This window comes from Hordeum vulgare, chromosome 1H (assembly GCF_904849725.1).
Source record: "Hordeum vulgare subsp. vulgare chromosome 1H, MorexV3_pseudomolecules_assembly, whole genome shotgun sequence".
Lineage (NCBI taxonomy): Eukaryota > Viridiplantae > Streptophyta > Magnoliopsida > Poales > Poaceae > Hordeum > Hordeum vulgare.
The window spans coordinates 448,807,086-448,832,003 of record NC_058518.1 but is presented as its reverse complement, the minus strand read 5'-3'; the positions used below and the strand labels follow the sequence as shown (position 1 = coordinate 448,832,003).

The 24,918-nt window shown below is 44.9% G+C and overlaps 3 protein-coding genes across 6 annotated transcripts; all 3 read right to left on the bottom strand.

Annotated features, from left to right (window-relative positions):
- Positions 1-7,282: 7,282 nt before the first annotated feature.
- On the bottom strand, positions 7,283-11,581 carry LOC123444179. The gene is made up of 2 exons (XM_045120819.1): positions 10,367-11,581; positions 7,283-10,032 (listed from the first exon to the last, which is right to left on the bottom strand). The coding sequence occupies exon 2, from the start codon at positions 9,999-10,001 to the stop codon at positions 7,512-7,514; it is 2,490 nt and encodes an 829-aa protein (XP_044976754.1). The 5' UTR covers positions 10,002-10,032; positions 10,367-11,581; the 3' UTR covers positions 7,283-7,511.
- Positions 11,582-11,668: 87 nt separating this feature from the next.
- Positions 11,669-14,166, bottom strand: LOC123444210 (UV radiation resistance-associated gene protein-like). Of its 2 annotated transcripts, none has more exons than XM_045120852.1 (5): positions 13,939-14,166; positions 13,668-13,830; positions 13,311-13,516; positions 12,209-12,442; positions 11,669-12,008 (listed from the first exon to the last, which is right to left on the bottom strand). In XM_045120852.1, the coding sequence occupies exons 1-5, from the start codon at positions 14,149-14,151 to the stop codon at positions 11,895-11,897; spliced, it is 930 nt and encodes a 309-aa protein (XP_044976787.1). In that variant the 5' UTR covers positions 14,152-14,166; the 3' UTR covers positions 11,669-11,894. The 2 variants fall into 2 exon arrangements, 1 of the variants encoding a protein (XP_044976787.1); XR_006630968.1 differs by having other exon boundaries at positions 11,813-12,008; positions 13,311-13,548.
- Positions 14,167-15,483: 1,317 nt separating this feature from the next.
- LOC123444189 (transcription factor GAMYB-like) lies at positions 15,484-20,286 on the bottom strand. 3 transcript variants are annotated; one of them, XM_045120842.1, is made up of 6 exons: positions 20,061-20,286; positions 18,782-19,167; positions 16,987-17,380; positions 16,396-16,875; positions 16,138-16,300; positions 15,484-16,060 (listed from the first exon to the last, which is right to left on the bottom strand). In XM_045120842.1, the coding sequence occupies exons 2-5, from the start codon at positions 19,148-19,150 to the stop codon at positions 16,170-16,172; spliced, it is 1,374 nt and encodes a 457-aa protein (XP_044976777.1). In that variant the 5' UTR covers positions 19,151-19,167; positions 20,061-20,286; the 3' UTR covers positions 15,484-16,060; positions 16,138-16,169. The 3 variants fall into 3 exon arrangements, with proteins under 3 accessions (XP_044976777.1, XP_044976769.1, XP_044976764.1); XM_045120834.1 differs by having other exon boundaries at positions 16,138-16,303; positions 20,061-20,274; XM_045120829.1 differs by having other exon boundaries at positions 16,138-16,303; positions 18,782-20,274.
- Positions 20,287-24,918: the final 4,632 nt, after the last annotated feature.

Sequence of the window (24,918 nt, the reverse complement as noted above, 5' to 3'; positions counted from 1 at the left end):
TGCTTACTCTCAATCCCTCCAATGATTCTTGCTTGTTCTTGAGGGAAAAGAGAGAGGAGATTTAGATCCACATCTCCACCAATCACTTTCTCCTCTATGTGAGGGGAACCCCTTGGATCTAGATCTTGGAGTTCTTTGTGAGCTCCTTGTTCTTCCTCTTATATTTCTCCATAGCTTTTGTTGTCGTGGAGGGATTTGAGTGTGAGGGACTTGTCCACTTCGTGTGTTCTTGCCATTGCATTAGTTGCATCGGTTTGAGTTCTCCACGATGATACGTGGAAGTGAAGTTTGAGAAGCTTATTACCTTTGGTACTTAGTACCCTAGATATTGTTCTTCGTGGATGCTTTGGCGTCCTAAAAGCTTGGTGGTGTCTCAGAGCTCAATCGTTGTGGTGTAAAGCTCCGGGAAAGCGTCGGGGTCTTCAATTAGGTTGTGGAGATTCCCCGAGCAATTTGTACGGGTACCGGTGACCGCCCCCAAGGTTTGCCATTTGTACGCGTTTGGTGACCGCCCTCAAGGGTCCCTTAGTGGAATCACAGCATCTTGCATTGTGCGAGGGCGTGAGGAGATTACGGTGGCCTTAGTGGCATCTTGGGGAGCATTGTGCCTCCACACCGCTCCAACGGAGATTAGCATCCGCAAGGGTGAACTTCGGGATACATCATCGTCTCTGCGTGCCTCGGTTATCTCTTACCCAAACCCTTTACTTATGCACTTTACTTTGTGATAGTCATATTGTCTCTTGTCATATATCTTGCTATCACTTAGTTGTTTATCTTGCTTAGCATAAGTTGTTGGTGCACATAGGTGAGCCTAGTTGTTTTAGGTTTTTTGCTTGACATATTAAACGTTAGTTTTATTCCGCATTTGTTCAAGCCTAAACCTTAATTATTTTAAAGCGCATATTCGCCCCTCCTCTGGGGGACATCCACGTCCTTTCACTTATCACTTCCATCTTTCAAAAATGCTACGATTATTCCTTGCACTTGGGGATTATCAAGCTCTTTCCTCGTGTCGTTGTCAAGGATAAATAGTGTAGGGTTAATATTTTCGTGTATGCTTGTTTGCTTCTATCACTAAGTAGATTTTGTTTTCCTTTTATTTCTGTTTTCTTGTTTTATTTAATTAGTTGTGGTTTAAAAGAATAAAAAAATAAAAACACAAAAAATACTTGCCTTTTATAAGAGAAGCGATTGGAAAGGTATACCTTGAAGAAGTGGGGGTCGACCTTGGACACTTGTGTTCATGCTCATGGAAACAATGTAGATTTTTTCATGGAAGTTTCTCATAAAAATAGTTATCACCTTGTATATACCATTGTACCATAAAAATAATGTGCTTGTCATAATTTCCATGATGCTCTTTTGCATGTTACACGAGCTATGCTTATGTGAGCCTCATTAAAATTATCATGCCTAGCTAAAAGGATTTAAAGAAAAGCGCTCATTGGGAGACAACCCAACACTTATCATTTATGTTTATGTGTGTTCACATGATTAATCTACTATATTAATCATGTTTTGTGTCTCTTATTTTAATAATTTTCCAAGTAAAGACTTTAGGATGATTTGGATGATAAGTAGAAATGATACAATGCAAAAAACAGAAACTTTGATGTCGAGTGCAGAATTTCTACGATTTTATTGGAACACCTTTTTAATATTAATTTTCTGCACAACATTAATATACAAATTCCCCAGGTCCTCCTAATTATCAGAATTATTTGAGTTACACAACTTTAGTATTTGTGTTGATCATTACAAATTGTTCTCTTTTATATAGATTCTGTTTTTTGCTTGCATAGTTTGCTTGTTTTTATGATGCTATAAATTGTATCGGAGGGTATAATCCATGGAGAAGTTAGAATACGGTAACTTATGCAATAATTAAATATGAATCAATTTATAATGGTACCTAAAGTTTATGATTTGCCTATTATACTAACACATCTCACGAGGTTTCTGTTAAGTTTTGCGTGATTGAAGTTTTCAAGTTTTGGGTGAGATACCGATATGAGGAGAATAAGAAGCTTAAATACCCTAAACTTGGGGATGCCCAAGAAACCACCAATGTAATATCGAAGGAAGACTCAAGCGTCTAAGCTTCAGGATAACCCAGAAGGCATCCCCTCTTTCGTCTTCAACACTATCGGTATATCTTACTTGGAGCTATTTTTTTTGTCGCATAATATGTGTTTTTCTTAGAGCGTCATTTTATTTTTTTAGTATTTGCTTTATGTTACTTACAATCTTGTTTATCAACAAAAAGTTCCAAGAATTGCCTTTGAATGTTTGAATTGCATGTGTGAGGTCTGCTGTATAAAAACAGAAACTGTTGTTGTGGTATTCGAATTATTAGATTTTACTCGAACTTGGAAAATATCTGAAATTTTTATACAGTACTTTCATACAAATTCTTTAGCCTTCCCTAGATTTTCAGAATTTGTGGAGATACATAAGTAGATTTTTCAAATGAATTGCTACAGACTGTTCTATTTGGGTAGATTGTTATCATAGTTTTGTTATCTACTTATCATAGAGTTTTCACGGCTTATATTGGTAGATATAAATTGTGGAAATGATAGTATACAGTACTTTGTATTTGAAAATTATTATGAAACTTGCCTTGTAAATACATGAAGTATAGAATTATTCTTATGTGTACTAAACTATCTCATGAATTCTTTTCAAGTTTTCTCTGGATGAAGTTTTCGAGACTTACATGAAACCGGAATATGATATGATTGAACGGAATACAAAAGCTCAAGCTTGGGGATGCCCCTGAGCGATTTGGCTCTTTGGATCAGATGAGCCCGGCATGAACAGTAAAATCGTAGAAAATAGAAAAATAGTTCAAAAAAAATCTAATTTTTTTGTGGTGAAAGATGCATGAATGTCTAATGTTCGTACCAAATTTGAGATAATTTGGACATCTGAGAAGCTCCGAGCAAAAAAGACAAAATTGGGAGCTGTGAAAAAGTTTATTGTTTTGTACTGTTTAGACCTGATTTTATCATTTTTACTGAGACCTGCTCAAATGCCTAAATGCTCTGAAAATTGGCACGGAGATCACGCACTCATGCATCTTTTACCACAAAAAATCAGAATTTTTTTTTATTTTACTCTTCACCGGATGCATCTCAGCTTGGGCTCAGAGATGGATTATCGATTCTCTTCCACGTATTATTGCAGCTTGAGAAGAGAAGTGGTCCTCGTGCACTCATCCTCCGCCGCCCGCCTCTCCACGCCACACCTTGTCAAGACACGGCGTGGCACGACGCGGGTTACGAGAATGAGCCGAGTCAAGGTCATACATATGCGCTTTATGCGTAAATGTTTATGTTGTTAGCGTAGTGTGTGCTTGTGTGATCAAATATCAACATGTGTTTAATATTGTTAGTGTCATGCTCCTCGTTGTTTCTTGGATTAAATTAATCAAAAAAATCCTATTTACTCGACAATTCAAAAACCTAATTTATTTAGGCAATTTATAATTCAAGGTTTTGTTGTTGCACTGAAACCGACACCGTTTACGGAGACATACTTTAAGCGTTGGCGGACCAAATTCACACTGTGGCTCATTGCTATGAACGTGTTATGAGTCGCTGGTGCGACTTGCGTAAAAACGATTGCTCCTGAAAAGGAAAAGCCATTCACGAAGGCCATCGTCGTATTTGTCGGAGTAGTTCCGAGCGTGATGAGAGATAAGTTGGTTAACGTATATTTACATACGGAGCTTCTTAAGGACTGGTGGGAGACGTTCGAATCTAAATTCAGTGCCAGTAATGCTGGAAGCGAAATGTATGTCATCGAGCAGTTTTACGATTACAAAATGGTTGAAAACCGTTCTGCATTGAAACAGGCCCATGAGCTACAGTGCATCGCTAAGGAGCTGGATGCGGTTGGCGTTGGAGATGCCCTAATTTGATCTGAACCTAATTTTCTGTATCTAAATAGCTAGCCCCCATTAACTATTGATCTCAACATGCAAGCACGCCGCATCATCCCACAACATGCGTGAAAAAAAAGCCCACCTTCACTATCATATGTCTTTCAACATGTAAGAATGTCACTTCATCATTAAACATGCGTGAAAAAAAGACTCATCTCAACATGCAAACACACATGAATTTATTTTATTTTATTACGTAACTTATATTTAATAAACATTTTACAACTATATAGTAATTAAACATAATAAATTGTATGTATTCTTAGTTCTAGCTTACTTCAAATATTCATATTTCATATTACAAAATATTCGCGCAAGTGTGGTTTATCGTCTACTCCCTCCGTTACTAAATATAAGTCTTTGTAGATATTTCACTAATGGACTACATACAGATGTATATAAACATACTTTAAAGTATAGATTCAATCATTTTGCTCCGTATATAGACCCTTAGTGAAATCGCTTAAAACTTATATTTAGAAACGGAGGAGGGAGTACTGGTTATAGATGCGAGGGGCGACACACTGGGGCCGTGATCATGGTGCAGAACCGGAGATGTAAAATAGCAGCACTGCACAAGCACAAGCACTGGATTTAACGTGCATGTTTCCATGTTTGGTGCATGCACGCCCCGCAATATCTGGAGCCGTGCTTCCGTCGATGCAGAGAAGAAGATGGGCAACAAAATAATAGAGTAGTTTTCAGTGTGGCATTCAAGTCCGGTGCCTCTCTCTCCGGGTCTACAAAATTAAGCAGGGACGGTGAGGAGATCAATTCAGATAGATGGGTTTACGCGCATGGTGCCAAGCCGGGAACTGCTGCCTATGGCAGGAGCGCTACATGGGGGCGTGCAGGCTTTTGTTGGTTCGGGAGGCGGGCCCTCTGCCTCTGGCCGTAGATATTTGCGCATGCCCTGGCTGACATGGCGGGCCCCGTCTTGGGTAGTAGATGGTAGGGTAGCTGTGCGTATTTGCTCCAGCATTGACTGCCTGCCTGACCGACATGGAACCGTGAAGAAAATTGCGATGGGTTCTTCCATGTTGGCTTGAGATCCAAATACATATTCCCTCCTTCTGGAATTACTCGTCGTATAAATGTATGAAAGTAAATGTATCTAGAATTAAAGTATTGTTAGATGCATTCATTTTTATGACAAGTATTTTTAGACGGAGGAAGTATCAACCAAGATGCCACGAATGGTTTCGAAAATTCAAGTGTGATTTTTGGAGATTTTTGGACGAAACATCGTTGAACCCCCCTTCGTCTTTGCGGCTGCCAAGCAAAGCTAAACACGTGCGCATGGCTGCTGCCACATGCATGGCGATGGTGCCGCTGCGTGTTGCACTATCCCATACCGTACCCATGGGTATGTATGTAATGTACGTGTTCTTGGACCGGATTTAATTAGCCTCCTGTCAGCATTGAAATTAGTCAAGGAAACCGTATGGCTTATGCGTTTGTTGTCAGATGATGCGAGGGTCATACACAAGGCAGCACGGTGATTGAGCAGATGCCGACGGTTTCTTTGGTCAGGTGATCTAAGAAATGCCCACGCACTACTCCGCTGATCATTTTGCCGCCGTTAGTTAATAACCGTATCGGATCCCAAGATTTCCACACTGTAACGTATGCTGACCCCCATTGATTTCTTTCTTTTCCCTAGCTCCGTCCCGTGCCATCAGCCCAGCAGTTGATTAATATCGAGGCTGACGGCTCGGGCGAGGAGTATGTCCACTAACAGTCATCTACTAATGCAGAATCAGGACAAACATTGTGACAGTTTGAATAAAATTTGTCTCAAAAAAAACTAATGCAGAATCAGGATAAGCCCTCCGTTTCCTTGAGGGAAAAAAATCGTACGGTGGACGACGTGCCAGCAGCCCAGCATGTGATGTTTCTACGCATTCGTTGTCGGCTACTGTAGGTACGAGAGCGAGAGAGTGGCTGGTGAATGACCGGTGCAGCAGGCACTGCAGCACGGTGATTGAGCCAGTGATGAAGGCGACGCCCATGCTTTCCTTAAGTTGCTCATAGAAATGTCCACGTGTATTAGCTTTGACGCCGTTAATTGGCATACCAGGGGCAAGATTTCCGTTACGCTGTTGTAACATACGCTGACCCACATTGATTGCTTTTCCTCGCTACGTCTTGTACCATTTCTTTGGTCGGATATTTGATTCGATTGGACGGCTCGGATGAGTGGTACGTATCTCGACACGCACTTTTTCTTTTGGGATGACATTTTGGATTAGGACGTCCGGTCACTTTCCATGTGTCTGACCGATCCTGCACGCTTGATTCCGTCTTCCATTCCATTGGACGGTCGGGTCAGTAGTCTAATCTCTAATATCCAGTGTTGCCTTGTTTGTTACGCTCTAAAATAATCGAGGACGACGTCTCGCACCAGGGAAGCTCAGCCTTCATTTTTCGATAATGAGACAAGACACTGCAGCACAAATGTGTAGCCAAATGAGATAATGCATCATTCGCATCACTGGCCATGCAGCGTGACAGGACGCGAGCCGCAGCATTTTATGGCCAGATCGCCGGGACAAGTTAGAATTTGAGAGGAAGAATATAAAGAGCGAGAAGAAAGAAACATTTCTCAAATGGAAGCTTGAGAAGGAGATGTTGCAATTTGCTCTAGACACACGAAGAATTTAAGAATAATGTTGATGAACACAAGCCTTTTGGACCAAGAAGAAAGTGGCTTGAGGAGAAGATCAACGAACGTAAAAAAATAATACAAAATGATGAGGCAAAACAGGTGGCACCGGATGGCGCCCATGCAAGTGATCTCGTGTTGGGCAGCCGTGGCTCGGACTTGGATTTTATTGTGACATGTCCATGTTCATTTGTTGAAGAACGATTTAATTTTGCTTTGTTGAATTGTGATAAATTTATGCTATATGAACGTGAATTTGAGGAGTGTGACGGTCCCGCAGCAAATAGGAGGGACTTCCGGTGCTGTTTGCGGACACATCCACAGACGTCAATCATGCACACGCAAGCAAGATCAAGATTGGGTTTGCTTTGGGGGCTTTTCTTCTGCTGCTCCTTGAATTGTGTGACCCGAAGATGGATTTTTCTTTCTTTTTTGTCACTGAAGCGACCGTGTGCTTGTGCGTGTGTGTGACATGGCAGCAGCAGGAATGCTTGCTTCCAACCGGGGAAAAGAATCTTGAGACAGACCACAGGCCAAGAATCTCACAAGTTCCAACTCTTGGGGGGCAGCTGGCCACTGTTCTAGATAATGCGGCTCCACATTGCATCAGAGCTGGAAACTTCTGCTAAAAGCAAACAGGAATCAGGGTTGAAAATCTCATGTAGTTATTCAACACCCTCTTTTTTCTTTTGAGAATTAGTTATTCAACATTCTCTAGCATGGAATACATGTAACAGACACAAATCTCATGTTCCTTTTTTCCTTTCATTGCTGGAACTTTACAACGCACGTGTTCAAAGAATGGCAGCTGGAACATTATGATGTTTCTATTCATATTACATTCACAAAATGTACAGGGGAGAACTTTGATGTCTTGATCAGATGATTAGGACCCTATGTTGCAGTATCGTCCACTGGCCCAGACTCCATCCCATTGGTGGCAGCAGCATTCAGAGTTTCCTCACCCACAGAATTGCCCATGTCAGGGCATTTGCTTCCAGCGTTTTCAAGATCACTTTCCTGTCTTAGCAGCTCTGGTGCCAAAAGGAAATCCCTTTTGACGAGGTCGTTGCGGTCCTCTTTATCGGTGACCGACGAAATGTTATCAGATTCAGTAACAACGCTCTGCTTCGACACGCTCTTGTCGCTGAACTGCCTCTGGAAGTACCAAAGGAAATCCTTGTTGAAGTCGGCGCGCTCCTCTTGATCGCCGACCATAGAAATGGTGTCGGATTCAGAAACAACGGTTACTTTCGACACGCTCTTGTCGCTGAACTGCCTCTGGAAATACCAACGGAAGTCCTTATTCATGAGGTCACTGTGTTCCTCCTGATCAGCGACCAAAGGAAGGGTATCTAGCTCAGAAACAACGCTCAGCCTCGACAAGCTCTTGTCACTAAACCACCTCTGGAAATCCTTCTTGACGAGGTCGTTGCACTCCTCCTGATCGGCGACCGAAGAAAGGGTATCAGACTCGGACACAGCGCTCAGTTTCGAGAAGCTCCTGTCACTGAACTGCCTCTGGAAACTGCCCGCGCTTTCTTCCTCGATGTCCATTGCATCGAGCACAAAACATGGCTTGAATCTAGAACGTTGTCTCTCTTGGCCGCCAAAGTTGAAGGTATCATGCCTCTTGAAGACCATGTCTCGGCGGGAACCTGTCATGATTTCTTGAGAGTCCAAGTTATCATCTGCAGATACACCACTATCATCTGATTGTTCAGAAGGGGGTTCAAACAGGTTATTTCGCCGATGCATGATTGAAGGAGCCGAGCCAGGAATGGCTGCCTCATCAGGATCAGAAGCAAGGTCAAAAGGGTTTCTCCTTGATACTGAAATAGGCTGAACTTGCATACGGAACCGTGAAAATCTATCTGCACTCTGACAAGCATCATTTCCATCAAGATCAAATATTATGTTCTTCCTTGATCTTCTCTTGGCCATCAAGAACTCCAACCTACGACTTCTTTCCACCTCGGAGTACCCAAGATCCATCGCATTTTTATCTTCATCTGATGTCCCAAGAAATCCAGGTTTATTCCCATCATCATCCTTCTTCTCTTCTCCGTCCTTAGCATCATTCTCAGCTTTACCAGTATCGGCCTTGTTGTTAGTATCACTGTCCATTTGAGAATCCGGACAGCAGAAGTTGGAACCACAGCCAGAATCATCATTGTCAATGGGATCAGGGCTAGGGAAATCGTTGCCTAAAGGAGGATCAATCTCATCAAGCATTGGAGCACAGTCAGCCATAGTGGTATCACAAGAGAAACTCTCTGGCTTGACAGAATCATCATTGCCTGAAGGAGGATCAATCTCATTGAGCATTGGAGCAACATCAGCCATAGTGATATCAGAAGAGGAACTCTTCGGCTTGGCAGAACCAAAACCTGACGAAACATCATGGTCACTAACTCTTGCACATGGTGAAACTAGAGAAGAGTCTAATTGGCTGTTGACACCAACATTGATAGCCTCAATCTTTATGCCATCAAGCTTCTTTCTTTGACGCACGGAAAAAGCACGGCCCCATTTACAAGTAGGTGCAGGTTTTTGAGCTGGTTCATCTTCTGAAGCCCCTCTCACATTATCACTTTGTGAATCTGTTAGCTCCCTTTCTTGGTTTTCCTTGGCCACCGCTTCACCATTTTCCCTATCATTCTCACCAGAAGAGCATAAGCCAAATGCAACCTCCTTCTCATCAACTCTACTCTGATCGACATCCTCAAAGAAATTATCATAATCAGTACTCTTATCACAGCTGGAAAATGGATCTTTGGACTCGCGTTCGTGACTAGCCTTCATGAATTTCTCCATACAAAACTCTTGCTGCAGTGTCACCATGGAAGGAATAGAAGAGATCACTTCATTGAGTCTATCATCTGCTTCAACCCTCTCATCTCCTTGATCAACTGATCCCTTCAGAAGAGGAACAGTATCATCCAGCTCAGCAAACTTGAGAGCCCTCTCCTTGCCAAAACTTGGGTTTCTGATTTCCCAGCATTTGAAGCCAACCGTGTTGTCCTCAACTGCAGGCACTGAAAATTCCTTATGTGCTTCAAAATGAATATTTCCTGGAAAACATCCAAACTTGGGAGCTGAATAATCTGCGTCAGTCTTCCGGTCTTCAACGGCCTCAGGAAGATCTGTGCTCCCATAACTCAGCAGTATGCCAAGAAGAAAGGTGGCACATATAACTACAGGGGACGAGGATATAATGAAACCGAAAAGACCCGGTGAAGACCTGTACAGCAGGTAGAGCAGCAGGACTAGACTGAAGAGAGCCCAGTGTTCAGAGGCACATCTATAGCTTATTCTGATCGAGCACCTCAGAACTCTCTTGATGCCTAATGTACCACTACCATGCTTTGCCTCAGCACCCATGGCCACTCCTCTCTCACCTCCCAGCACAAACCTAGCAGAAGAAAAAAAAAACGGCAACATTAGCTCATTGAAATGAATTCTGCCAGAGGTTTAATTCTTCAAAAAACTTGTGTTACGACGCTAAACCATATTAAAGTTTATCCTGCTTCAGTTATAGACTATATTAGACTGAACCACAGATGTCGAAGCACATTCAATAATGCAATTCACACTCTGGAGACGCCAAATTTTGTTATGTATAAAGCCAAATCTAATCGTGCAAACGGGCGGCTAATTAATCTCTATTAGCCTCCATCTCAGCGGCATTAGTTACGATGTCTCAAACGGATATAGACTAATCGATCGGTAGCATCAGAAGTCGGTACCTTTAAGCGGACGCCGATCGGAGCCCGAGATCCGATGGGCGGGCCAAGAACAGAGGACCGGAGCCACCGGGGAACTCCGGCGTCAGGCAGCAGCAGAGGCAGAAAAGGCTAGCAAGCCAGGGTGATTGCCGCCGCTTCAGACGAGACCGCGGCCAGCGGCGCGCAGATGCAACGCAGTACGGCGAAGGCTTGGACCGCCGGCCGTGCAGCAGGCAGGCGGCAATGGTGATCCGAAAGAAAAAGGGCAGGGCAGGGAAGGAAAGGCAAGGAAGGGAGAAGACGACAGACGTACGAGCTCAAGAAAGTGAAGCAGGTGACGGACTGACCGACTGGCGAGCCACGAAGTAGCGGCGCCGCGCCGATCGCTGGTAGTGGGGGAAGGTGGCGGGGCCTCACACCTTCTGTTGTGCTAGTACTTCCGCCTTCCGCGGTAGTAGTTGTCCCCGGCCGTCGCCGGACACGGGTGAGGCGGTGGCACGTGCGCCCACGCCGACGGTGGGGCCGACGAGCCAGCGGGGTGGTGGGTGTTGCGTTTTACCTTTCCCGCGTGTTTGGTCGTGGAGGGGGAGCCGCGCCGCGCGGTGGTGGCCGTCGCCATCGCGTTTCTGCGGGATCTCGATCTGCATCTGCCGCCGCCGCTTTCATGCAAAGACTTTTCCGGGGCCGGACGGACCCATGGACGGTGCCGAAAAGCTTCTTTCCGGATTCTTTTCTTTGGTCCCTGATGACTCCCTGTGGTGTTCATGATGGTAACAGGTCAGTCACTGAATTTTTCTCAAAACAAAAGGCCATTGTCTCATTGATGCACCGATTTGAGCTCTTCCCTTTTTGCAAGGCATTCTTTTTTCTCCCCATGTGCTTACGAATTGTTCACATAACAATAGTAGCATGCTTCTTTATAAATAATGAAAATTAATTTAATAGCATGCGTAAATCAGTCAAGAAGTTAGATGAGTGCAATGATGTTTCATTTATAATATTGGGCCTGTGATATCCATGCTCAAATAGTCAAATCGATCAAGAGTTTGGTGGAGCGTTGCTGTTTGCGGTAGGTTTCTGCAAAGTGCAAACTGCGTTCCAAACAGATCCAAAGTAGGTCTCAACTCTTGAATTCCAGAGTCCTATGTGGGAGCAGCATACAAAAGGGGTGTAATTTTGACGTTAACTCATAACCTTTCTTGAGTACTACTCCCTCCCATAATATAAGAGTGTTCTCTTTCATTAATGTAAAAAAAACACTCTTATAGTATTATAGAACGGAGGAAGTACAAAATAAGCCTCAGAGGGCAGTGCCCAAAAACCTCAAAAATACACATGGCGAGGACTATTCTCCTGTAAAAAACCATATGTAAATATATCATTGATCTAGCACAACCCAATGCTGCTCTTTGCTGTGCATACAAAAACTCGGCACAGTGAGAGTAGGCTGAATCACACAAAAGAACAGAAAGAACACCTACTTTTTAAACCTGTATACCACCATATCTACAGCATATGCGATCCAAACCCACAATGATAACCGAATCTATCATATGTACAAATACTCGTCTGACAGTATAATCCTAATAAGCTCCCGCAGATTACCAAACACATTCCTCCCAGAACACTCTGCTCCAATGTAGTTCAAGAGCTGCTCCGTATCCTAACCACCCACCATGGAAAATATGAACATCAGTCTTAGTTTGCATGGGAAACTGGATTAAACAAATATTGTAACGACAACAAGGAGATACTTCCTCCGTCCCGTAATATAAGAGCGTTTTTGACACTAGTGTAGTGTCAAAAATGTTCTTATATTGTGTGACGGAGGGAGTAGAATACAAGACTACGGAGAATACACACCTTGTGCAACAAGTAAATGGCGTAGGACGCCTTTGTTGAGTCATCTTGGAATTCCAAGAAAAGGGGATAATCTGTTAGTTTTGAGTCAGCGCTGTCGATGCTTCGATGTTCCACTGAAGCAATGGATGATGTTTCAGCTGAAGGCAAACGATCACCGATATAAGATCGTGATCCTCCAAAGCGCAAAGGATATCGGAGGCGAATGTCAAGATATGAGGCAATAAGCAAGACTGCCTACAGGAAATTAACAAAGTAAGCAACTTGTGATTCTAACGCTTTTGAATGCCCAGACAAAATTAACAAGGTAAGCAAGTAGTGATTTTAACTCTAGTGACGTTCTGTACCTATAAAATCTACTTCCTCCGTTCCTAAATATTTGTCTTTTAAAAAATTTAACTACGGACTACATACGGAGCAAAACGAAGGAACTTGCATTCTAAATTATGTCTATATACATTCGTATGTAGTCCGTGGTGAAATCTCTATAAAGACAAATATTTAGGAACCGAGGGAGTAGTGTGCAAATGCAGGCAGAAGAACTTGCACTCCTATTATAATTTAGGCTTGATGCCGTGAAAACCCTCACAAAATAAGCAACTTGCGATTCTAACACTTTTGAATGCCCTCACAAAATTAACCAGGTAAGCAACTAGTGATTTTAACGCTAGTGACTGCACTGCGCCTATAAAATCTACTCCCTCCGTTTCAAAACATAAGCCTTTTTTAGAGATTTCATTACAGACCACATACGGATGTATATAGACGCATTTTAAACTATAGATTCACCCATTTTGCTCCGTATGTAGTCCATATTGAAATCTCTAAAAAGACTTATATTTAGGAACTGAGGGAGGAATGTGCAAATGCAGGCAGAAGAACTTGCACACCTATCATAATTTAGGCTTGATGCCGTGAAAACCACTAAATTTTTACCATTGGATTTATTCAAAACCTTATAAAAAAATCGGCAGCCCAAGAAATATTTTTTGTATTTTCTTCATGAAGCATGATAATTGGCCTAGCTAGGCTGGGACATGTGTGCTACACCAAATGTATTGTCTTAATATTTCGTTGTACAAGAGCACTGGGCAGGCAAACTTACATGTGCTGCATACCCAAGCACAGCTGCCGACCTCTGAAGCTCCTTATGGCTGTAACTCGGCTGCTTTGTCTTGGGCTTTCCAATTTGCCAACCAAAAAAGGTGAAGGGACCAACATGCGGAGATTTGATAGCACTGAGCAAATGAATTCCATTTCCATTCTCGTGAGGAAGTGCTCCATTCTCTTGTGAAGGTGTCTGACGCTCTCCTGAAAATGTGGTGCCATTTCATCATAAATGGCTACAAGATGTTATACAAGGACCGATTGTGTTTTCAGTTAGTTCTGGTATAAAAACCAGAGCAAAAACCATTGAGCGGTTTTGCTGCTCAGGGGAGGCACACGGATGCTGAATTCTCACCATTGGTGCGGGAATGGTGGTTTTGTGCGACGGGCAGCTCACGGAAGACCCTCACGGGGTACAGGGCAGCGACCTGGGCAACCATGGACTGCTGCCTCGTCCTGAGCAGCCTCTGCAGATCCCCGAGCCGCGCCTTCTCCGCGGATTTTAACTCTTTGGCTTCCTGCGATCGATCAGGATGAGACGGATGCTATCGGACCGAACGCAGCCAGACACAAATACACAACGCGTTCCGATCTCGCGTGGAGAGGAGGGAGAAACGGGCAGGTACCTGCACCTGTCGGTGCGCGGCGGCGAGGGCCCTGGAAAGCAGCAGCACCCGCTCGATCTGCGCCTGCATCTGCTCCTTCTGCCGCTCGACGCCCTCGGCGGCCCTCCTCCTGGCGACGGCGAGGTCGTCCGCGCGCGCCCGCCGCCGCTCGACCCGCCGCCTCATCTCGTCCAGCGCCGCGCCCTGCCGCAGCGACTCCCTCCTCACCTGCATGCCCGAGACCGGCGCGTCAAATCAAGGCCGTGCCAGAAAGGGGCGCGACCAGCAGAGCGGAGCAAGCGAGAAGCAAAGCATTCGGACCTGGAGCGCGGCCTGGAGGCGGCGTGCGAGGCGTGCCCGTTCCTCCGCCGCGGCCGCGAGCTGCGCGGCGAGGGCGCCGGCCTGCTCGAGGCGGCCCCGGAGGTCCGGCCACGCGACGGAGGCTTCGGCGCCCGGATCCGGCCCGGCCCTCGGGCTCATCGCGGCGGACACCGGAGGCGGGCCGCGGCGGTGGCGGTGGCCATGGCCCTGGCCCGCCGTGAGGAGGCCCCGAGGCGTGTGTAACTGGCGGCCGTAGGAAGCAAGCGAGGCTGCGAGGGGGGCGAAGCGAAGCGAACCCACGCAGGAAAGAAGGTCTCGGTCGGTGGCGTCCGAGGAGGCAGCGCCAGCGCGTGCGTTTCCTTTTGTTTTTTCGGGTTCGGGGTTTGTCTCGGCGACGCGACCGCGGGGGAAGGTGGACGGTGGAGAGGAGGAGGAGGGTGCCACTGCCGACAAGCGTGCGCGCGGCGTGCCGCTGCCTCGTCAGCGCGCGGGCCCTGCCAGCGAGGCGGACAGGTCGACCGCCCGGAATTAACTGCGGCACGGCGGGGGGCCGCCACGTCATTCATTGTAGCCGTCGTTTCTCTTTCTTCCTTTTTTTTTTTGCCGGGTCTCGTTTCCTCTTGTAGCTTGTCACGACGTAATGATCCGTCTGACGTACGTGGTGTCACGGCGAGTCGGCGACGGTGCCAGCCAACCAACTGAGCCAAGTTGTGGCTTTGTCAGTCAATGGAAGCGACGCTTCTGTAGCTGTCATCGTCTGGGGCGATCGACGCCTCTAATGAACGAAGGAGCTCACCAAAAAGAACACAAACTCGTTGGTGCTCGAATCAGAGACTGATTGATGGATGCTCGAATCCGTCAGTCAAGCGGCGCGTAACAAGCGCGTTCTCCTCCCAAAATCCACAAAGGCAAAACCAATCCAGGGAGGAGATGGTTTCCCCCCCTTTTTTCCTTTTTGAAAATTTATTAAATCCAGAAGAGGAAATAGTTGCGTCCACGATTCCGCAGTAAGGCAGCAAATAGCACGTGATTTTACTACTCCTGCATAAAAACTTATAAAAGTAGCACTAGCTTATTGAGATCGAGGATTCAGCAGTTGATGTGCATTTCTGCTATATACTGATCTTCCTCCCATGTGAACTCCCGGATTCCACAAGCGAATGTCAAACGAACCAAACCCGCTGGTCTTTGAATTCGTCGCAAATATAAACCTAAAAAAGAACATCAGAACATGCTGGCACCGTGTACAGCCCTACCACGTGGAATAGAATAACCAAGGAATGTTCAAGCGACACACCAGTGTTACAGGTACAGGCAGGCGACGGAGGTGGCAAAGTTGTGATAAGAATAGCAAAAAAATTAGTGAAACCACTCGCAGTCAGTCGACATGCGTCAAGCGCTCACTTTGGCCATCCAACTTTGAAAATGTCCATCCAGCTCGTTCGATCAACTTGGTAACAAGAGGATCAATGCTGTCCAAAGCGACACCCGCCTTGTGCCCGCTGGCACCCTGCTGGAAGAGAGAGAGAAAGAGTCAAGGCTACCACTTTTCGCCCAGGTGGCGTGCTCTCCTTCCTCCCTCTTCTCCAGGAGGATGCCAGGTGGGCAGCAACGTGGCAGCTTGGCGCGTGTTCGGGCAAACAACGAACCTCTTGACATAGTTATACGTGGGCATTTTCAAGGATGGCCAAAGTGAGCGCGTCGTGCAAGTTGTGTTCATGAACACGAGGGAGTTTTACTCAGGACCATGGTTCTACAGCTTTATTGGAGGCCAGTTGGAGATTTCGTCTGGTTCGAAGGGATGTCGCTCACAGATGCCTGCCTGGATCAGGAAGAATAATGTGTCAGCCAAATGCAAGTCCAAACACTTCCATAGATCACAGGCGACTCGGTCAGTACCTGCAACATTTTTGTGACCCGTTCGGATCGCATCACTGGAAGACGGATGGCATCGCGCTCCAATGGGAGAACGCGTCTGTCCTGGAATCTTCAGGATGAGGTAAGAGATATCCTATTTCGTATTGGGGGACTGTTGGTTCATCGGATCCAAACACAGGGCTCGCTGCTGCAAATGAAATAATTGTTGATTAAACTAGTGAAATCGGTGAACTAGCCGCAGTATCATCAGTAGATGGAGAAGATGGAGTAATCACTAACCAGACGAAAAATCGGAGCACTGTAGCTCATCAGGCGATGCTTGGCAAAGAGGCGGGGCGGAAAAACAGCTGTTGACAAGAGCGTTCAGGTTGGGATCTTGTTCCAAGAGATGAAGCTCTGATGTTTCCACCATAGCATCGCAGGGTGAGCCAGTAGAGGCACTTGAACTCCCCACGGACAGCTGTTGGTTCTCTGCAGAGCTTACTGCATGAGCTTCTGGAAGCGGCTCTTCAAACTGACCGCTGTTCCTTGGTACAACGCACATGTGCTCAAACTTAGCTGATGCCATTGCCGCTGATGAGTGCATGCAGGGATCAGCAAAGTTGGCACCCTGCGCAGCACAGGTCCCGTATGTGGACCAGTTGTTTGGATCAGATCCAGCATATTGGAATGAAGGGAGCTCAATCTTCCAAGGACCAGTTATGGGCCTAGAAGTAGAGAAGTTGCCATTTGAAAAGGCATGGCTGCCATCAAAGGTGCCTGCAGAAGGTGATGCAGTCTTATAGCTAAAGTTGGTCACGCAGTCACAAAAAAATCCTAATAGAAGCTTCTCAGACTTGTTAAAGGATTGATCAGCTGAGGAAAACGTACCATTAATGGCCGCGTTCAATAGAGGAAATGAAATCTCAGATTCTTTCAGAACTTCTGCTTGGTTTACTTGATCCATGAAGCCATAATTTTTTGATTCAAAGTACAGAGCAGGTAAATTGCTGAAAGAAACATCTGGAAGCTGGGGCGCATAAGACAAAGCTTCTTGGTCATCAATGAAACCGCCCCACGTGGAACTGGGATCATATAAACCATTTCCATGGAGGAGATCATTGGCCAGCTTCTCACTAAAACTGAAGTCAGCGGACTCATGCTGATCCTCATTTGAAGCCTGCAGGCATATATCAGCAGGATATATCGGCGTAGAGGTGCGCTGGCATTTCTTTCTTCGAGTGTTCCAGTAGTTTTTTATTTCATTATCAGTGCGCCCTGGCAACTGAGAACGTGTTCTGAAGGTTAGTGACAAAGACAGTGACAACCTAAAGAGAAGAAATGCATGTAGAAGAGAGAAGTTACTTTAAAGACAAACTGCCAAAAAAGGTACGTACACGCAACCAAGACAATTACCTATTCAAAATTTGTCAGTAATACTTTGATCAATCTCTAGCGCTGGGATTCCATGGAAAAACACTATATGGATGTATGATAGAATGATGTCAAAGTACAAAAATGCTACCAGGTGGACATGCTTTTTAACGCAATTACTTTTGTGCATATTTTTGCCAATCAAACAGAAAGGCTGCTCGTTGTCTTACAGTCCTAGTTGCAGTTGAAACCACAATGTGCTCACTTTATTCTATTGAAGATTATGCCGAAAAGATAGAACTGCCAATCATATAATTCAACAAATAAGTGAGATGGAAGGAATTTCACAGATCCACATAAGAATGTGAATGGTCAGAGTTTGAAATGCTGATAAACAAAATGCAGAATAAAAATTAAATGCAGCATTTTTAACAGAAAAACTGAAAAAGGGTCCAAGGAAATTTGATGGGATGTATTATTTGTGCAATATAATACAGTATTGCTATCCAGTTATGGTTGGTAACAGTCACTAAATGAAAAAATCTAACAGCTTTGGAGTGAAACAGTATCACAAAACTAGCAAAGAATATAAATTGACAAGTATAGTGCAAAATGAATGAAAAAAAGGGAAATAATACTAGGCAAAATGTAGGTCAATAAGCCTGATATAATTAAGCAGCACAAATCCAACTAGATGAAAATATTGGAACAATTGATGGATTTGTGCACAAAAGATTCTAAGCAAGTGATTAGCAGGAAATAAGCATTATGTGTGCAATCGACAAAATAACTTAATCTGGACCTGAAGTGCGGTACTTTATCAAGTTGAACCAAGAAAATGATCACGTTTTATATAAAGGACACCATACCTTCGGGAACCATAATGAAAAAAATGTAACTATAACAGAAGTTATATTCTAAATACTCCCTCCGTCCCAAAATAACTGTCTTAAGCTTAGTACAATTTTGTATTAGAGCTAGTATAAAGTTGAGACACTTATTTTGGGACGGAGGGAGTAGGAACTATCACATGGTCAAGAAAGAAACCTCCAACAGCATAAACAGATACTTGCAACATCAAATCCATGCACGAGAAGAACAAAGGAGCATATCACACAAAATATCACGATCTTAACCCTACTAAGGATACTCTGAGATCCGAATCGGATTCAAGATTAAATAGCATATGGAAAAATGTACATGGGCACAATTGATCAACGGAAGGATCTCTTAAATTAAAAACGAACTCTCATGGGAACAAAAAAATTGATGAATGCTGAACAGAAAAATATGAGCTTGAAACTGAACTTACACGAGCAGCCATTCGAGCCCACTTATTCCCCATTTTGGAATGGAGCTTAATGATTAGGTTCTCCTCCTCTTTGGTGAAAGTGCCCTTCTTTAGGTCGGGCCTCAGGTGGTTTGCCCAGCGGAGACGGCAGCTCTTGCCGCACCTTAACAGTCCGGTGTCCTTCTGCACCACATTCCAGTTCTGCACACCATGCTTCTTAACATACGCCTCCAAGACGGCATCCTCGGCCGGTGTCCAAGGGCCTTTCTTCAGTTGTGGTCCAGGTCTCCTACGTGGTGACACCCTCGCGCTATCATCATCGCGAGATGCCAAGTCAGCCTGGTCCAGAGCAGGCATCTCCTGATCGCTCTCGCTTTTAGCCCGAGTCATCTCTCAGAAACACGGTACTGAATTGTGCAAAAAATACTGTAAACTTTAAATGGATGACAACAGAAATGTATAACAGTAGAAGCTAACCAAGACATGAATGAGACAGAGCACTTCTGAAAAATACATCGATAAGCGTGTGCTTTTCCCCCCCTAATCGAGGAACTCTTCGCTCCCAATTTTCATTGCAGAAAGCAATAACACAACCCAGATTCATAACAGTTTACCACACTCAGGCACACGATCAGAAACAGCCATCCACCTGTCCAACTACAACTCCCAGTCCCAGGAACACACTCCCAGCGAGCAAAGTAACTACCTTATTGCAGCAAGCATACCAGCAACACGAGAGCATGAAGGTGATTTTACAGAAGTCAATACTCGTGTTCCTACAAGTCTATAACACGTATGAATCTGCACACGACGCATCCATGGCTGAAGCATCGGAAGAAAAGAAAAAAATCTACGATGTGATAACGAGCCAAGTAATCAATACCAGTAGATCAGAGCTACTTTCTCCCCCGAAATCGAGCGCAGACAAACCTAGAACCTGCTAACTAGGATGAAATTCAGCCACGCAACCTCTCGATTTCCACGTCTTCCCGTAAACAAAAACGAAAATTCCCATCGTTACATGACGCACGAGTGAGGGATCAAAGCTATGAAGCCAGCCTATTATTTGGAGGTAATCACGCGGAACAGCTCTCGCAATTCACAGATGAAACCAACCACGGAACAAAACCCTACACCACGAGCACCGATCACAAATCCCCTCCCGCCGTCCCCACGGAAATGGAATTTCCATCCCGAAACCGCCCAAATCCAACCCCGCGACAACCAATTCCTCCGAGCCTCGGATCGCCCGCCCCGGAAGCCCGAGGAAAGCAGCGATTCCGCGGGCCTCTGCCATTACCTGACCGGGAAACCCGAGGTGGGGGTGGAGGGGTAACTGGAGCGGGAGGCAGGCCAGCCTGATCGAGCCGCGCCGCCGCGACCTCCCGCCGCCCTGCTCTCCTGGATCGGGGATTGGGCGGGTGCGCTTGGGATCGGGCGTGGCGGCGGACTGGAGATCGAGTTGGTCTGTCAGCCTCCGCTGCTGACACACTGGAGTGGGGGGTGGACTAGGGACGGGGAGGGGAGAGGATTTAGCGAGGAGAGATCTCCAGCTCTTGCGGGATGAGGGGGGAGCGACACGTGCTGACTTACCATTCGTCCCATTTGGTCCAAACTGGGTTCGGATACGGGATTATTATCTTTGTGGTCAGTAAAAACTAGGGAAAGCCTATCTCGCACCGTTCGCTGGGAGAGGGGTTTTTAGCGAACCCCTTTTGATAACAGTTTTAGGCCCCGCTAGATTCCGTGTAAATTTATACACCCGGATTTCGATCTACATGTGTATATTACCGGTCTTATTTTCGTCTAGATTGTAAACGGATTTTTTTTCTTCTCTGACAGGCGTCACCATGTCGCTTCGAAGAAAATGCCACCCCATTCTAAAGAACGTCCCCTAACTAGGTGGGTCCTAAAGGAAAATGATCAAAATCATCTGACTGAACTTTCGCTCACGTAAACCGCGTCGCTAGCCGTCCGATGGAGGTTTGATATGGCGACGCGCGTGAGTGCGCATTCGTAACAGCTTTGTGTTGGCACACCATGCGTTAATGGGCCCACCAACCGTTTATTCTTATCTCCTTATCTCCGGCGCGAGGCCATGAGCCATCCATTTTTTACCTTTCTTCCACACAACATCGCTGCTCCTCTCTTTGTCTCTCTCGCTGGTTTCTCGCATCTCTCCGCCATGAGGGTTGCTCCCCTAATTCTGTGCTTCTCTAATCACTGCTCCAAATTGATGTTTTTGGCGATGCCCAGTGCTGCAGATCGCGTTGCTACAACGAGCGTGTGTTGCTTCCGCTGTCGCTGCATGGACTTCTGTTGCAGCGGGTTGTCCTCGCCGACGACGCCTGCTGCAAAGCATCCAGAGATGTGGTGCGGAGCGGCGGCGTGGTAAGCAGTGTTGCGCTGTGCCCGGCGTTGCAACCAGGGGGCTCGTCGATTTTTTTACAGCATGACCCTTGCTGCGAATGGAGCTCCGATATGGCTGCAATGAAGCATTGTCAGCCTTTCAGTGGAGCTATGCTAGCACTGTCACGAAGCGCCGCCGGCAGTTGTCGGTGCTGCGATGCAGCGGTTGTCGGCGCTACCCGGAGCTGCGATGCAACCTCGGTGCTGCATCGGAGCTTCGTCGTCCGCTCCCTGTGCTGCAATGCAACGATCGCCGGCGGTCCGAAGCTGCGATGCAACCTCGGTGTTGCAATGGAGCTTCGTCGGCGGCCCCAAAGTTGTGATGCAGCACTCCGTGTTGCAATGAAGCTTCACCGGCGGCTCCCGCTACTGTAGTGCAGCGCTTGCCGGCGGCGACCGTGATTCTTTTCCAGCGACGATGCATCGCCTTGCTACGGCGTCGATGTAAGTTGCAAGGGGTTGTTCACCAGCAAGAGGTGGCACTGTTGGGAGGACGAGGACGATGCCTTGCTGTGACGAAGGAGAGGAACGAAGCACTGATACAGCGAAATTGTGTTTGCCCGAGAAGGATCCAGTTGACTCATCCAACGTGTGTAACGGTCTTGATCGAACGGTAGATAAGGCGGCTGGTTATCAGCCGGTTGATTTGTAGTACGGGCCGGTCCTAAAACCAATCATGATTGTCATCTCTCAAAACAAAAACAGAAAAAGAATAGCGTGTTGATGTTTATGATATATAAAGCTAATAATGAGGAGAGGGGTTCTATTGTTCGTGTGAGTGTCAAAGAATATTACTATGCACTAGCTTCATGCCCGTGCGTTGCCACGGAGAAACAAACTTAGAGTTAAAAATATTTATATGAAATATCATTATAATTTATAATGTGCATGTTGTACGTGGCTTATGAATATGTTGAGATAATATCGTCTTGGAATGTGTGCTCACGACCTCCTTTATTCAATCGCTTGTTGTTAACGTACGCCAGACTGCTTTGTCTCTGTTCTATCATGTTGTTGCTGCCACGTTAAGCGTAATAATGATAAGCTCTTCCTCACAAAATAAAATAAAATAAAATAAAATAATGATGAGCTCTTGTCTATTGTTCCTTCTTTAGCCTTCTCTATCGTGCCTTCCTACCCGATCTTCTATACCATCGCCCACCGCGGATGTTATATTTCCCAGTCACCTATAGCACTCACACCACTCCAAAACATTGCGGTCTCACTCCCACTTGCTTTCTCGTCCACGTATGGATCCTCCTATCTCCTAAGCGCGAGTTTTTAGTCATTCCATCGTGTCACACTTGCTGACCCAGTTGTGATATATAGATAGATAAGTAGTGCTAGTGCCCACATTAAATTTCCAACTACAACTTAACAACCACCAAGCTTGCAATATCTTGTCGCTTGCGACCCAATAACCTAAGTATGTGTGCGTCACTTATTCTATTTGTCGAATGCATCCGAACATAACATATCTTTAGTTTTTCACCACTTAGCTATAAACATGAACATTTTTCTTTCATTCCCTCCCTCTCAGCCCCCATGTGCGTCTCCATTGCTAGTCCCCCCATCTTCAACTTCACAAACGAAATGAAAATTGACACATGCATAGGGATATACAATGTCCTTTCTATGTCAAATTTTTAGTGAGGGGGGTGGTTCGATAGCTCCAGAAAAATTCAGTTAGGGTGAAAAATTGAATATTCTCAAAAAAATGTTTGCATGAACATGAAAGAAAATTAAATGACAAGGTACATCATGTTATAATCCACCTTGAAGGTACGAACATAATAATACATTATATGTCATGAACTCATGATTCCACGATCATAGAAAAAGGAAATCAATTCATTCTTTATCACTATTGTGAAACTATTCCGAGCCAGGAACCTAGTATTTAGGTGCAAAAAAAAGTACAGTGTTGGGGAATGGTAGAAATAAAACCAGCAGCCAAACCAACCGTTGGACTTCATAACACTTTCTCTTCTTACTATACCAAATAACTAAGCACTAATTCAACACAATGCAATCATTGCAGGCAAGGCCTAACCTGAGAACTGAAAATTATTTGTGCTGATACAAAGAAAATAATTCCTAATAGTTCACATGCATTTATATTTATCTTAAGCAGGAAAGTGAGGAACATTTTCTTCAAAAGAGAAGACAAAATCAAAACAAAGAAGAACATTGTGTCGTATACAATATACATGAAAAATAGATCATGTGCAATATTTCAAATAGAACCAGGAACGGACCCCATGTGTGTACTTCTTGAGAGCAATAGAAGGCACGGCTGAGCCAGTGATCAGCGACCTTGAGATCCATGGTCTTGTGGCCTAAGATCTAAGTAAAGAGAAGAAAAATAAATCACCGTTAGCTCCATGCCTTCGACAGTTCAAGACCGTCTTCATTTTCCCGCATGAGTAAATGGGTATACATTAAAAACAAATCATGTATTAACATTTGGAGTCACATATTCAACGTAGATAACACAAAACATCCAAGGCTAATTGTTACAGGTTGTGAAAACTGGAAACTGTAATGTATTCAGAAAATTGTACTCATAAAATGTTCCATGTTGTGGTCTATAACAGATTCTACTATATTTCATGAAAAAAATAGATTCTTCTTTTGCACCGATCCTCCCACCTCGATGCCTGGATGAGTCATTATGAACTGCCCAAGGGAAGGGTCAAGCGTGAAACCGTTGACACCATTTCCAGTGTTCGGGACAGGGTGCAGAAAATAATGTACACAAGCACACCAGTTATCTTGTTTGTCACGAATTGAGGAGGATTGATAAATTACCGTCCAGGAACGTCCATACATGTAGTATCCAACAGCAAGCATGTCCTTCCCAGGCTGCAGTACTTCCTCCATAGTCCCTGTGTCTTGGTTCTTGATCATCTACCAAGGATCACTGGGGCAAAAGAAAGGATATAAGTAACCATCCAACATATATATATATTCTTTCTTTGAAGATAGTGACTCTTCTTTTTTTGCAAGTTAGATAGTGACTCCATTGTGTGTTGCGTTGAACCTTTCTAGCGGTGAAATTACTTGTGTGTACCGTTCCAACGGGGATGCCGTATTCGATGGTATGGAGGAGACATCCAAGGGATCAAAGCAGACACAATACCGGTTGGATGCCGCAAACAACAGTGAAGCTTAGCATCATGCGGCTACCGGCTAGATGCAAAAGCGTGCATAAATGTTTTAAACATGAACAAATGTTTTAAAGACATGTAAAATTGCTTTCACAAATAACGTTCGAGGAGCTCTCATAAAACATAACAAAATCACTGATCAATGTTTTCTGCAGTTTTTAGTACATGCTTTTTTTGAGAGCTCCTCACGGGTAAAACTTTGCAACAACCTAAAACATTTAATCATGTTTCATGTCGCAAATTTTCAGGATTTTTTATCACGTTTGATAATGATTTTTTGTTTGTTTCTGTAAACTCACGCGTAGTACACCTGACAGTAGAACATCCACTCTCATGAAACATAGGGTTTGAAAGGCAGCTCAGGTCATGTGATTCAAAGGAAATTTGTGAAATCCACAATGCACAAGTACATTAGTGATTAGTATTACCTTTCACTTTTCCTTCCATCAGCTTGCTTCATGGCAAGCATGCTTGCTCCTGCACCGCACTCCATGTTGGGCAGTAGCTGGTCAACACTACAGTTACCTTAAAGGATGAATTTTCCAGGTGGGGAAAAGCCGAGAAGTCTAACCTCTCAAG

Bases quoted from the DNA above. Each gene is read 5' to 3' on its own strand.
- LOC123444189 (XM_045120829.1), bottom strand. From the start codon at position 19,150: ATGACTCGGGCTAAAAGCGAGAGCGATCAGGAGATGCCTGCTCTGGAC. The intron at 17,381-18,781 runs GTAAGTTCAGTT...ACACGTTCTCAG, and splicing joins GGGCTCGAATGGCTGCTCGT to TTGCCAGGGCGCACTGATAA. The intron at 16,876-16,986 runs GTACGTTTTCCT...CACCTTCTGCAG, and splicing joins ATTGAACGCGGCCATTAATG to GCACCTTTGATGGCAGCCAT.
- LOC123444179 (XM_045120819.1), bottom strand. From the start codon at position 10,001: ATGGGTGCTGAGGCAAAGCATGGTAGTGGTACATTAGGCATCAAGAGA.
- LOC123444210 (XM_045120852.1), bottom strand. From the start codon at position 14,151: ATGCAGGTGAGGAGGGAGTCGCTGCGGCAGGGCGCGGCGCTGGACGAG. The intron at 12,443-13,310 runs GTAAGTTTGCCT...AATTTCCTGTAG, and splicing joins TGCTTGGGTATGCAGCACAT to GCAGTCTTGCTTATTGCCTC. The intron at 12,009-12,208 runs GTGTGTATTCTC...GTGGGTGGTTAG, and splicing joins CCATTTACTTGTTGCACAAG to GATACGGAGCAGCTCTTGAA.